Genomic DNA, 13,403 nt, shown 5'->3' with positions numbered 1-13,403 from the left:
AGCGCCGTACTGAAAATGAGTGACGTGTTCTGTTATTTTAATTATTAATTTTCTGTACGTTATCTGTACAAACTATTTTTATCGATTCATTGAGTTCGTAAACCTATTTATCCTATAATGGGTGGGATCATAAAGCTAACATAATTTAAGTTACGTAAAATACATAGCGTTAACTGGTATTTAATAGCATCATGTACCTAACATGTACCTACTATACAAGTCAATTTTCAATAATAACGTCAATACCAGTCGTTGGTAGAATAATAAATAGAAAAAACAAATGTTTAACCAACCCTATATTTTATGTATATGTAGGTATAGATAGATAATATAATAATTATGTTTTGTCGTGTTCCGCCATAGCGTCAAAACTTTACATACTTAATGACCGATTTTGGTGAATTAGGTATCATTCTATTCGCGGGTAGCATAGCCTACATCTTCACCAAATTTGAAAGAGTAGATTGTGAACACGGTAAACAATTTTTTTAAATTCATGAGATCCAGATTTAGATATTTTGTTTTTGAAATTGGAACCCTTACTTACCCAATAAAAGTGCAAAATACGCAAGGCCTCAGGCAGGAGGTTAAAGTTTTTCAAATGTTTTGCTTGTAGTTTTAAATGACGTAATTGTAGGAAAAGAATGTCTAGGTACTACATATTATGTACTACATTTCTGCGTATTCATAAACACGCAGCAAGAAGTCTCAATTTATGTACTAAGATCAAAAGTGTAGACTTAAATACCTATAGGTATTTACTATTAACCCTATGCTTTTAGCCTGTTAAAAGCAAGCGGTTTACCGCACTTTGAGGACTACGCCTTAGACATCCAAACACGCTAACATATTCTGATTAAAGCACCTTGAACAAGAAACAAGGAAACACTAAAATAGGTTCCATTAAAGTGTATCCGCGCCAATACTCCGAGGGCTACGAACTTTGATTAAAATTTCATAACCCCGAGCTTAAGCAGGGCAGACTCATTGAGAATTATAGCGGCGTGTTCAATATTCAATGGGTTGAGCCTTTGTTAATACATGTAACCACTATTTTAACTCATAAATAAATAATTTGATATAAATGCTATAATTTTATTCGTTACCAAAGCCTGTAATTTTATTATTAATTTTTAGTTTTAATAACGTATTTGTGACATAGATGACTGCTATGATTTCCGTTTATAATTTTCCGTATGAAAATCAGTTTCCCACGAATTTAATATCGATGATTGGTTTTCCAATGACACCGAAATGCAGGGTAGGATTTAATTATAGTATATTATAAGAGAGGTCAGAAAAGGTGAGTGGCGTGAGTAACAATTTGAGGCGAAGCCGAAAATTGTTAATAAAGACGCCACGAGTATTTTTTGACTCAGTTAAACAACGTTGCATACAATACTTTTTTTACGACCAAGCACTTACTTTGAAATAAAATTGGAAATTTAACAAATATTTTTAATTCAAGAAGTAGCAATAATGGAGGGTACGGGCGGGAAAAGAATGAATGAATGAATGAAATAAAAAAAAAACATGTCTATGGTTCACTTCTTTGTCAGAGATGACATTTAAAATAAGGTTGGCAGCACTGTATTTTATTCAATATTTTTTAAGTGGTCATTACACGAAGTATCGTAAAATCGCCAAAAAGGTACTGCGTGTATGCACCAATTCTTTTTTGGGGAATAGACTAAAGACTTGTCTTAACAACTATAAGGTAGAGTTTTAAAGGTGTGTGCACGACCTTTAAATGACAAATAAAAGTACGGGAGTAGAAAAAATTATATATAAGTTACCCGAGCTACATTTCACTTCAGACGTATTCCAAGTAAACTATTGCTCAGCTAATTACATCTTGCAAACTCATTAGCTTTTTAAATCTGGCTTCAGCAATCAGTCCCTGACAAGAAAATCAGAGTCCGTTTTGCGCGAGTTAACAAAACGCCGGCATTCCCGGAGGAGGAGGCTATAAGTCATCCAACTACCGCCGTCAAGCCGCCGAGAAAGCGATATATCAAGTTTGATAGTCAATTATTGGCACTCGGTGCTTGAAACCGCTGTCTTTGGGTTATCTAAACCGAGCCTGCCTTGGGGACAGCCCTCTGGTAATATGGCCGGGTTTATTCATACTTGGTCTGAGCAAATGAATACTAAGCAACATATTGCCGGACTCTATGGTTATGTTGAGTGAGAGTAGTGGTTTTATGAAAAAAAAAAAGATGATATTCGCTTTTTTTATAAATATACTACGATGGTGACAAACAAATATTCTGATGATATAGTTTAATGGAAGTTTGTAAATTTAGTGATGTCACAAGCACGTAGCTGAGTCTTTATATCTTTGTTATACATCGTATTTTTTTTTGTAAAATGATGGATAGGTACTTACCTACTATCCATCATTTTACAAAAAAATGCTCATAGGTTTGTGCTCAACAAGGCAAAAGTTTTAATAATATATTTGATAGGTATACAAGTAACATCCGACTCTAATGCTGGGAACTTGGAATGAACCCGCCATAATGACGGTCCCATCGAGCTATTTACTGCGCTCCGAAAATTCCCAACACCGACACTTTGTTCACATTCTCGACCAAGTTCAGATTAAATTAACGTCACTAAAAAATACAAGACGTCACGAAATCCTTCGTGAAATTAACGATAATCTTTTGTAACACTGAACGCGCTCCGAGCAACATTCCTTTAAACTATTCAAATTTAGAACAAAACGCCGAAGTTCTAGCATTTTGACAACAAATTCGACCCGAAAAAATGTTGTACGGCCGGTTGTTAATGCACAAATAGATTTGTCCTACCGAAAATAGAATTTCGAACAAACGAATCGTTCTAATGTTTTTCTATTGGACTACCAAACATTATTTCGAGTGCACCGGTGCATGTGATTAAGGGATGGGATATTATCTGAGCTCCTTTTGTCCTCGATTGTCCTTGTTTTGCGGTCTGTGGTCGACATATTGATATGAAATGTCACGTAGTTCTTATTTAGAGGCACTTAAGAGATAAATTTGAATTTTAAATGCGTTTCACAATTTGTATTGAGTTACGCAAACCCAATACCGTTGCTTAGACGAAAGCTGATCTCTTGCAGTGACATCTCTAAAGTACGTAAAGGATTATCGAATGACAATATACGTTTTTATATACGGACGGTGATATTTTAGACCAGAGTGCTATTAAATTGCGTATGCGTCTTTTGTCGTGCCATATGGTGCTTTCCCAGCAGATGTCTCTTTGTTAAGCCTCCATGTTTAAGTAAGCTTATATCTTAGAATTCCTATTAAAAGTTTAACGACATTTAAAATAGGATAACATCGATCAAAGAGTCCGTGCGGCACTCAACTATGTCTACTTCACTTAACTGCTTTTGCTTTGGCTCTTGGTCATCGCTAGAGTTGTAAATTTGTTGCCATAATAATTGTTATTAACACAACGTAGGTAAAACATGTTTGCTTATATTTTGTTTTGAACACTAATTTAATTAATTTAACATGTATATCCTAAAACTTCCTTCTGTTTTATTGCAGTTATAAAGTACAAAAAGTTTTTGAATTTGCTTATTCACATCACATATTCAAATGTAATAAGCATTCGTCTGTCCAAAAACAAAGCGGAGTCCCATAGCCCATTACAATCAAACTCGTTCTACCCTTGATAACTAAATTTTAAACGTAAGCACACAGAGGCCTATTGCGGTTCACTAATAACTATCAAAACTTACACCGTGTGCGTAGCTGAAATTTTCCACACAATGTTATCTACATCCCTCTTCACTGGAGTACCAAAATTAATTACCAACTAATTCCATTATCCCGCCATTGTATTAGCATTATGTGAATATATTTTATGAGATAATATTTACGCATTTTACTTGTGTTTTAGGTGTATATTTATAGGTAATAAGATAAGACACCATATGTAATTACGATCATTTTTGTGAAGGATATTCCTTAAAATTATAAAATGTTTTATATTGCTTATGCTGCGAATAAATACGACTCGATAATTACTGCTATACGAGTATACTTGGCAGTTTTATTAAGCGTATATGAAGTATTTTTTTGGATATAATTATAAGCATTACCTAATTGAGCTTAATTTAATCTCACTAATTAATTTTTATTACTCTTACTTAGAGCATTCCTAGGTCTCTGATATGTAGATAAGTACCTACAAGCAATATGTATAGGCAAATGAGAAACTAAGTTGAAAATTCGGAGTGCTTGCGACAATGCCTTTAATAATCGTCATGTGCCTAACTATAGATACACGTAAAAGTTATGCGTTAGAGTTCATGAATCAAACATCTTGTGTTACAAGCTTGAACAATTGAGAAACATAGTCTCAAGTGCCAGCGTCTTGCTAAAGTCGCATTCTCAGTACTAACTTCTAGCAATTTACAGTTGTAAAGACTAACTAACAAACAGGGTGTATCCGATAAAATCGAGACCCGGGTTCGTGGAAATAAGTTTTCCCATTATTCCCGCGCTGACCCGTCGTCGGTTGATAAGGGTGCGACCGGCAGAAGGGAAACCGATGTTGATTTCGTTTTGATTTGTCCGCGCTGAGATAATAGCAGTTTCATGAGCCGACGGCGCAGCGTTCCCGGCAGGCGAGACAAAAAGCGTTAATATGACACGCTTGTCACGATGTCGGCTGGCGGAATCAAAGGGCACCATTTGTAAAAGTTTGGAAATGTTTCTTTAATTCGTGATTGCCGGTTTTTGCCCTAAGTTTGTGCCAGTTACTTATTTCTTATAGTTAGAGTCTGTGCGGAGAGAGGGGAGTCGTGGAATGTATGGGGCTCACTACATTCCACGACTCTTCTCTTTCCGAACAGACTCTATCAGACACTGAGTTGAAAGCCATTGCACTGTCCGACATTGAAATATTTATATATTCATCGTAAATATTTTGAAAGTGATAACGAGAAATACAAGAATTTCTGTTTAGTCCCTAGGTCCCTAAAATTAATATTTTCATTTTATCACGGTATATAAACACTGCATTAACCACTGCACTGCAGAAGCGCCACCGCCAGAAAGGCGATCTACTTCTCCTCCAACACGCTACTGTCGGCGGTCAGAGAGTGGGACGCCAGTCCGCTGCACGAGCGATGGAGAGCCTACCACAAGCCTGTCGTATCGGGGTCGGGGTGACCCGAAACTCAGGTCCTTAGTAATTTATTGTTGTGTTTGTGTACGTCTTAATTTAATTTAATCATATTATATTTTATTATGTAATTAGTTTTAAATATTTTAGAAATTCATCACATATGGAATATTTCTGGAATAAATTAATTTCATTCATTAAAATATACTTACTTTAAGAATTATCTAACATTAACTTCGATAATACATATATGTATTTCAATCAGCTCTTAATATACGCACACTATATAGTTAGGCAACCATATTACCTGACTGTAATATCAATTTTGCAGTATATCGCAGGAAACTTGCACCTGATCGTGGCAGAGAACTAAGAACTCTCTACACTGCACAAGGTTATTGAGTTATATGTTCTAAAGCGGACAGGACGGCTATTCATTTGAGTCATGGCACTCATGCGTGTTTTTGATAACTATGAATTATTTAAAAATAATAAAGCAAAACTGGACACTAAACCTCCATATTCAGTTTGAATTGAATTGACAACAGTGAAAGAGGTCGAATTTAACTTGACTGTGTTCGGATTTGTTCTAATTACTTCACAAGCTGGATCCATGATTTAATTACCAGTTTTAAATAATAAAAAAAAAACTTATTAAAACTTACGAAATATATATTTATACATATTCGAAGTCTACCTATATAGGGATTGTGGCTTTATGTTAGGCAATTATTTGCGCAAATATCTAACTCTACTGTTTTGTTTTTTATATTAAATATACCTAGATACTACTATTATTACCTACCTATTAACATACCAATATACAGTAGGTATATTGGTATGTTAATAGGCTAAAAAAATATCCTTTATAGATTTGGGCTATATTATACCTGAAAAATATTCTTTTAAATAACCATGGTATCATGTACCTATAGGTACCTACCACTTTCAGTTCTAAACGATGCATCTCCTCCAGTAACCGCATTATTGGGTTCCTTTTACCAGCACTCAAGTTTGGTGGAGTGACTTCGAATTTCCAACATGTTTACATTTGACGAACGTTGAAACAAGTCAACTTTGCTCAGGCAGTGAGTTGACGCTTTTAAAAATAAGTGCTACTTCAGTATACTTTTAAAGAAAGTAAAGTATACAATTATAATTAAAAAAAAACGATTTGGGTAACTCATCATATATTTATAGGTATGTCAGGCCTAACTTTTGCAGCTTTTATTCCCTGAAATTCTAACTTTTATTTAAATAAAAAAAACAGCAAATAAAGACAAGGCATAAAATAAAATAAAACAAAACCAAATTATAATTTCGAATTGATTTTTATTCCATATTTTCATTTTCGTATTCTTGTTCATATTTACAGTTATTTACATATTTTAATATTTACAGTCTTTTGTATGACAATCATAATATTAACAAATAATTAGTATAAATGCATCTGTACATAAAACTTTGGTAGGTATTATAATAATTTAAGCAATAAAAATAAATCATAGAAGATAAGTCGACTGAGATTTTAGCCACAGTATTTATTTACATCTGTTATTTGTCTATCTATAAATTACTATCGCAGATAGTAGGAAAATAATCCGACCGTAACATCTTCATAATCTAACCCTACGTACAATTAAATGCGGATCGTGATGCTATAGGTACACCTTAAACTAAAATAAATATTTTTATGGAACGTACATACTTAAATTTAATTATCACTTTTTTGGACTAACACGCTTAAGCGTTTTAAGAGGGAATTTTACCTGCGTTGAAGCATACGCTACGCCCAAAGTTGCGCGTGCGGCGGCATGCGGTGCGCGTGCGCATCGCGAGCGTGCACGCTGGCCGAGAGCGCCAGCCCGTCGCCCAGCAGAGGGGGCAGCTTGCCCGGCGGCGGGGGCGGGGGCGGCGCCGGCGCCCGCCCGGCCCCCACCGGTGACACTGACGCGTAAATATTCACTGTCGATCGGTGATACTGACACTTTCTCAAGTCTGGCATCGCGAACCTCAACTTTTGCCAAAACTGCCTATCACCCCACTCTATACAAGTGTTCGCCTTCAAACACAACCTCAGTTCGGGATCAATGTCTCTATTCGGCAGCTCGCCTAGTAATATTATTATCAGTCTTCTTCGTCTCTCTTTTAGTACTTCGTGGAGCGCCGTCTTAAATTCGAAACGGCACCATTCGTTGTTAATGAAATTTTTTGATAGGACTATTATCGTTCTTTTAGATGATTCTACGGCTTCAATGATCGTATCTGCCACATAAGCAGAAGCATTAAAATCTCGATAGTGCAGGCATAGTCGAAAACTTGGGTCCGTTGATTCTAAGCCGGGCGCTAGCATCTGTGCCACAAATGCCTCGTCTTTGACACTATAACTAATATAGGCATCAAACAGCCGATCTTTATCGGCCTCATCATCGAAAGCTGTGCTCTTGTAGCACATTCTAAATCCGCAATGGTAGTAAATCCAAACGCGAAGCTCTCGCCTCCAGTAAAATACACCACATATCAATGCGGAACTTATTACAAATATGCATAGAGATATCAGAAGCAGTGGTAGATAATCATTTATAACTTGATTTTCGATAATTGAGGAGCTGCCGCCGACGTGGCTTGTGCAAATAGTGGAATTGAAATCCGCCATGAGAGGGCCGACGGCGTTGGTTACATTATCGAATACACATGTGATTTTGTTAGCGTCTTCCACTTTCCCAAAGTTATTTTTAAACCAATTTCTAAATTTGTTCATGTATTGACAATCGCACGACCATGGGTTTCGAGACAGGCTTATCTCTACCAAATATGGGTTCACTGTAAACTGCCACACCGCAAAGCCGTAAATGTTATTCCCTTCCAAACGTAGCACTTCTAAACGTCTTAGCTCTATAAAGGTCCGATTATCGATATAGTGTATTTTATTGTCTTGTAGATGTAGCTCTCGTAAATTCTCCAGGGGCGACAATTCAAAGCCGAGCAGCTCTTTTATATTATTTTTTTCTAGATGCAAAACTTTTAAGCGTTTTAGTCCACTAAATGTATTATTATACAGAGCGTCAATATTTGAATTATTAGCGTATAATATATCTAAGTTTTTACGACCTATAAAAGCGTGACTTGCTAAACCACCAAAGTTGTTACCGTCTAGATATAGTTGAGTAGCGTCCATAGGTATGCTGTTGGGTATTTCCGCGTACCCAGCAGCCGAACAGTCCACAATATTTGCCGACCACGGCTGATCATGATAACATGTACAGTTCGATGGGCACGTCATTTCACAATCACAAGCGTCAAAATCACAACATTGACACAACGTAAAACAATGAGTTTTATATGTACACAAAAACTGTGAAGATTCCGCCTCTATAAGCGGAATATAAGTCCTTTCTCTATTATATAACAACTTGCAGTATATGCTCTCTAAGTCCATTACCCTAGGGTGTTGTCTGAGATGATCGAGTTTGTTAATTCGTTGTAGCCACTCCATTGTACAATCACACTGAAAAGGATTTCCGCCAATGTAAAACTCGGGCAGAGGGCGACCTGGATCGACCGGAGTTAGACGGAGCGCATTGAGATCCATACTAGTTATCTGATTAGCATACAAATCGACTCTCGTTAAATTGGTTTTTCCAACAAAAGTTTGAGCTTCAACTTGTGTAATTTGATTATCATTTAAGAACAGAAGTTCCACGCTATCGGGTATGGAAAAGGTAGATATTTTTGTCATTTTATTGAAGCTCGCGTCTAATGTCTGCAGCCGCAGCTCTTTATTCAGGCGGTAGTTATTGCCCAATTCTTTGATGTTGTTGCTATGTAGGTCCAGCCATTGAAGTCCCGTCGGTATAAAAGCGTAGTCAAACCATTCTACTTGGTTATCTGACACGTTTAACCACAACAGAGAGGGGATGTTTGCAAATAGACCTTGGATATCTGTGAGCTGGTTAGCATCCAATCTAATAGCTTGTAAATTAGTAAGAGTATCAAAGGCATTGATGTCGATTTTCTTCAGTTTATTTCGAGCTAAGTTTAATATTTGCAACGAAGGTAAATCAGAAAACAGATCTTTGCTAATGTTTTCTATTTTATTTCCGATAAGTCGCAGTCCATATACGTTATGCAAACCGACAAAGCCGGGCTCTTCAAGCACTGTTATCTGATTTTCTCCTAGATCCAATGTTCGCAATAATCTCATATTTCTTAGCGCTATGGGTACTTTCTTTAATCGATTTCCATTTAAATTTAAATCTTGCAGGGAGGATGTATTCCTAAATGCTTCAGGGTGGAGTTCTTCGAGATGATTATTGTCGATAGATAGCAACGACAATACGTAGAGACCATTTAAGGCATAGGCATCGATATGTGTTATTTTATTGTATGACAAAATAAGCGTATGCAGGTTGTTCATGGGTGCAAATGTATCGGCAGCAATATTTTCCAGAGAATTGTGTTGAACGTTCAATATTTGTAGTGTGTATAAATCCTTGAATATCTTCGGGTCTAGTTTGGTCAATCGGTTATTCGATAGGTTCAACAGGACCATTCTTATAAGACCCCTAAACGTGTTCTCTGTGACCCAAGTACTCGTTAGATGATTATTTGACAGGTCTAATGCCAACAATTGGTCCAAGTTGGCAAAGAGATTCGGTGATAATACACTTATGGAATTGTTTTGCAGGTAAATTTCTTTAATTACCGTCTTACAATCCTTAAATAAGTCTTGTGGTAGGGCGACAATTTTATTATTCGAAAGATCTATTATTTGTAGTTGCTTCAAGCCTGATAGGGCTTTTTCTGACACCATAGATATTTCATTATCGTGAATATGCAATTCTTTTAATCTTCTCAAAGACATGAAGCCATTTTCAGGCATTAACACAAAACGGTTGGTTGAAGCATCCAGGACTTCAATATCTAAGGAACACGAAGCATGAGGGAGGGATGACGAAGGGACTGGTCCATCTTGTTCGCTTATAAGAGCCTGGTGAACTGCGTGTTCCCGGAATCCCAGATCACTCACGTCCAGCAGTCGGTTTGACGAAACATTTAAGTATACTAAGTTCGTCAGAGGGCAAAACAAGTTTTCAGGGAACGACCAAATGTTGTTAAAACTCAGATCCAACTTCTCTAACTGCCGAACCGCCGCAAAGCTTTCTGATGCTATCTCTAGGCTCATAGCGGCCCACTCCGTATTTTTCGTTCGGATCGTTAAATTTCGAAGATCTCTCAAACCCGAAAGTACACCAGGCGGCCATCTTCCAATTTTACAGTTATCCAAAACAAGTTCACGTAGTTTTATTAAATGGGCAAAACTTCTGTCGTCTAATGAGCTCTTGTACATCATTTCTTCATTACATTCTATTCTAAGTGACGTTGTATGTTCTGACGGGATGACACTGAAGTTTGTTGTGTCGAATTCGCTGTTTATCGTACGAAGCTTACATGTGAGGGAAACTTCGTGGGAGTTATTCGGGCCGCGTAACCACCACTGACAATCATCTGGAGCTTCATATTTGAGCGGTAATGAGCTCTGATCGGCAACATTAAGTCCAACGACAAACCAAAATAAAATTTGGCTGAAGGCTTGTTTTCTTGAAGAACTTCTCTGAAGAGCCATTATGAGGTAAATCAAATATCAAGGAAGAAAGAAAACAGGACACGATATGCTCAGTGTCATGTTTTTTCCGCCGGTGTTCGTGTGTTTCGACCCCTTGCCGGATGTGAAGTATCCATCAATTTATGAAGTCTATTTCAGCGTTAATTTAACAAAAAGTTCTTGTTATACCAACACACATTATGTGATGATATTAATTCACAGCGTTTTAATGTATCCTTGGAGATGTAAACAAAAATCACGTAAACAGTCCACTTTTACGAAAAGTCAAGTATTTTCACTAAAACGAATACACAAAGTCTTCTTTTATTCATTTGGCGATTTTCTAAAATTTTCAGAGTCCGAGTGTTGTTACTGAAACACGTTAGTGATAAGCGTGTTTTACTGAAATATCGTCCGTGCGTAGCGTCGAGCGGCGCGACCGTGCTCTGACGCTGCGGTAAGTAAACTGATGCGAGTACAGGCATTGCAGTCGAGTATACGTTCGGTGGTGGGGAGAGGGGTGCGCGGCGGGAGCGAGATGAGCCGAACGGTTGCGAATGTTCACGAGGACTTATTACAATAAATTATTTTTTCTTGGAGCTTTAACGCATCGGACGCCTGGATGTGCTGACCTCAAAATTTTAAATGTTTTTCTAAGACAAAAGCTTAATGCCGTTTTTGTGATAGGTACTTGCACTAGTTTTCTGTAATTTGTTTCAAAAAGTTTAAAATAAAAACCCTTCTTACCTGCTTTCAAACTATATGTATGTAGTAAAAAAAAATGTTTATTATTTATAGTTCGATCAAATTTATTTAAAAAGACACTCCTATCTTTAAGATTTAGTTAAATATTAAAGACTTACTAAGAATAAGGTTAATAAATAAAGGCAGTAGATCTATTTTAAAGAAAGAAATGCTTATTTGATTAGATAATGATTGAGTAGAAACCTAAGTAAATAGGTACTTTTATAAAATGGTCAACAATTTTATTTATAAAAAGGTAAATAGGACATGTAGACAGTAATACATAAATAAAAACAGTAAACAAGACCCCGATTTTCAACCCCGACGCAAAAAGAGGGGTTATAGTTTGACGCCAATATCTGTCTGTGTGGCTGTCTGTGGCATCGTAGCTCTTAAAAAACTGATTTCGTTGAGTTTTATTTTTTTTACTTTGAAGCGAGTTTTCTTGCTAATATGTTGCTCCGACCTATGTTGATAAAAATCAACCCAGAAGGTTGAAGAGTATCAGCTCTGTTCCAAAATGATATAAGGCATTTTTGGCATTTATAATGATTTAAAATCTTATGATTCGCAAAGGTTTTATTTTTATTTTTATTTAATAGTTATTGATGATAATAATATGATACGACGACGGCGGCAAACAAGAGTGCGGCCACCTGATTTTAAGGAGCCACCGCAGCCTAAAGACGCTTGAAACATTCGTGAAATTATAATTTACCCAGATGTTAAAATAAACACACAACTCATAAGTATAATCATGACTGTGTGTTGTTATACTATTGAGTCATTAATTATATTTTTCAAAGCAAATCCCTTAAGACTTTTAAAAGCTTGAATATTAATCGTCTACTTCCTACCACGTCGCTGTACCCAACGAAAATAAATTTTAATAGGATTCTGAATAAACCAGAAGTAATCGTATAAAAACTTTTTACTTCTATTATAAACGTATAAATTTTCTTATAGAAATCGAAATGAATTTACCGCAAGATGAATAGGGCCTCGAACAGTAACAAAAGGCTCTGACGCTTTTGCCTACAGGAAAGCGGGATTAAAAATCAACCCTTTTATACTTTTTGAATGCTAAAATTAAAAGCTACTATGGGATAAAGGTATTAGGAGCTTAAGGTAACAAAATTGGTAAATGCGTTCTCAAAAGAACTAGACAAGAGATTTTCTGTTCACGCTTGGCGGACCACACTGGCTGTCAGACGACGGAAGATATCATTTTAATCCTTTTAGTTAAGTTGACTATGAGACAGATGCCTTGTGGTATCCGTGTTTTTCTTTAGTCACTTGGCGTTGCTTTCACGGTTGACGTGACGAACTTTGACAAACTGAGTGTTAATCATTGGAAGACCACTTTTTGTCATTATTTATATGAAATATCAACATATTTATTCACGAAGTGTGGGTATAGCTCAAGAGAGTAAATATATGTACATAATATAATTTTAATTTTTACCCAGGACAACATTTGTGCTTTTGAATTTGGAACATTTTTAATTTGTACGAGAGTTAAAAACTTACGGCCAGACTAACGAGGATATATGTATAGGTATGTAATTAATATGTAAGTAAGATTTTGGTGTAGAACAAGCCACATTTAATAGTCATTACCTACCTATCTATTCCACGTGCATAGTTACGAGTACACGTTTCTCAATTTGTTAACACTTTTTCTGTAACCTATAGTATTTTATTAAAGTATATTTTACAGCAAATTACTTAAATAAATCCCCTGAAGATGATGCTGTGACTAGTTTATGAATAGAATTAGGTACTTATTTACAATAATTTGCGGTCATTTCATTAACTCCGTCGAAATCAAGACATGCATTCCGCACGTAAAGGTACGTAGTCTCTAATATATCGACCATGATGAATCCAAAACGTGTTAAAGTTATTACACCGAAGTGTTTCA

The 13,403-nt window shown here is 36.3% G+C and overlaps 1 protein-coding gene across 1 annotated transcript in view; it reads right to left on the bottom strand.

Annotated features, from left to right (window-relative positions):
• The window catches only part of LOC134651311 (toll-like receptor 6), a 125,377-nt gene extending 114,016 nt beyond the window's left edge, over window positions 1-11,361 (bottom strand). Inside the window, exon 1 of the mRNA XM_063506369.1 lies at window positions 6,900-11,361. Within this exon, the coding sequence (XP_063362439.1) occupies window positions 6,917-10,756 (3,840 nt within the window). The 5' untranslated portion in view covers window positions 10,757-11,361 and the 3' untranslated portion in view covers window positions 6,900-6,916. The remainder of the gene's footprint in view (window positions 1-6,899) is intronic.
• Window positions 11,362-13,403: the final 2,042 nt, after the last annotated feature.

This window comes from Cydia amplana, chromosome 10 (genome assembly GCF_948474715.1).
Source record: "Cydia amplana chromosome 10, ilCydAmpl1.1, whole genome shotgun sequence".
In the NCBI taxonomy this organism is placed as follows: Eukaryota; Metazoa; Arthropoda; class Insecta; order Lepidoptera; family Tortricidae; genus Cydia; species Cydia amplana.
The sequence above is the reverse complement of the archived record's forward strand: the minus strand, read 5'-3'. Positions and strand labels throughout refer to the sequence as shown.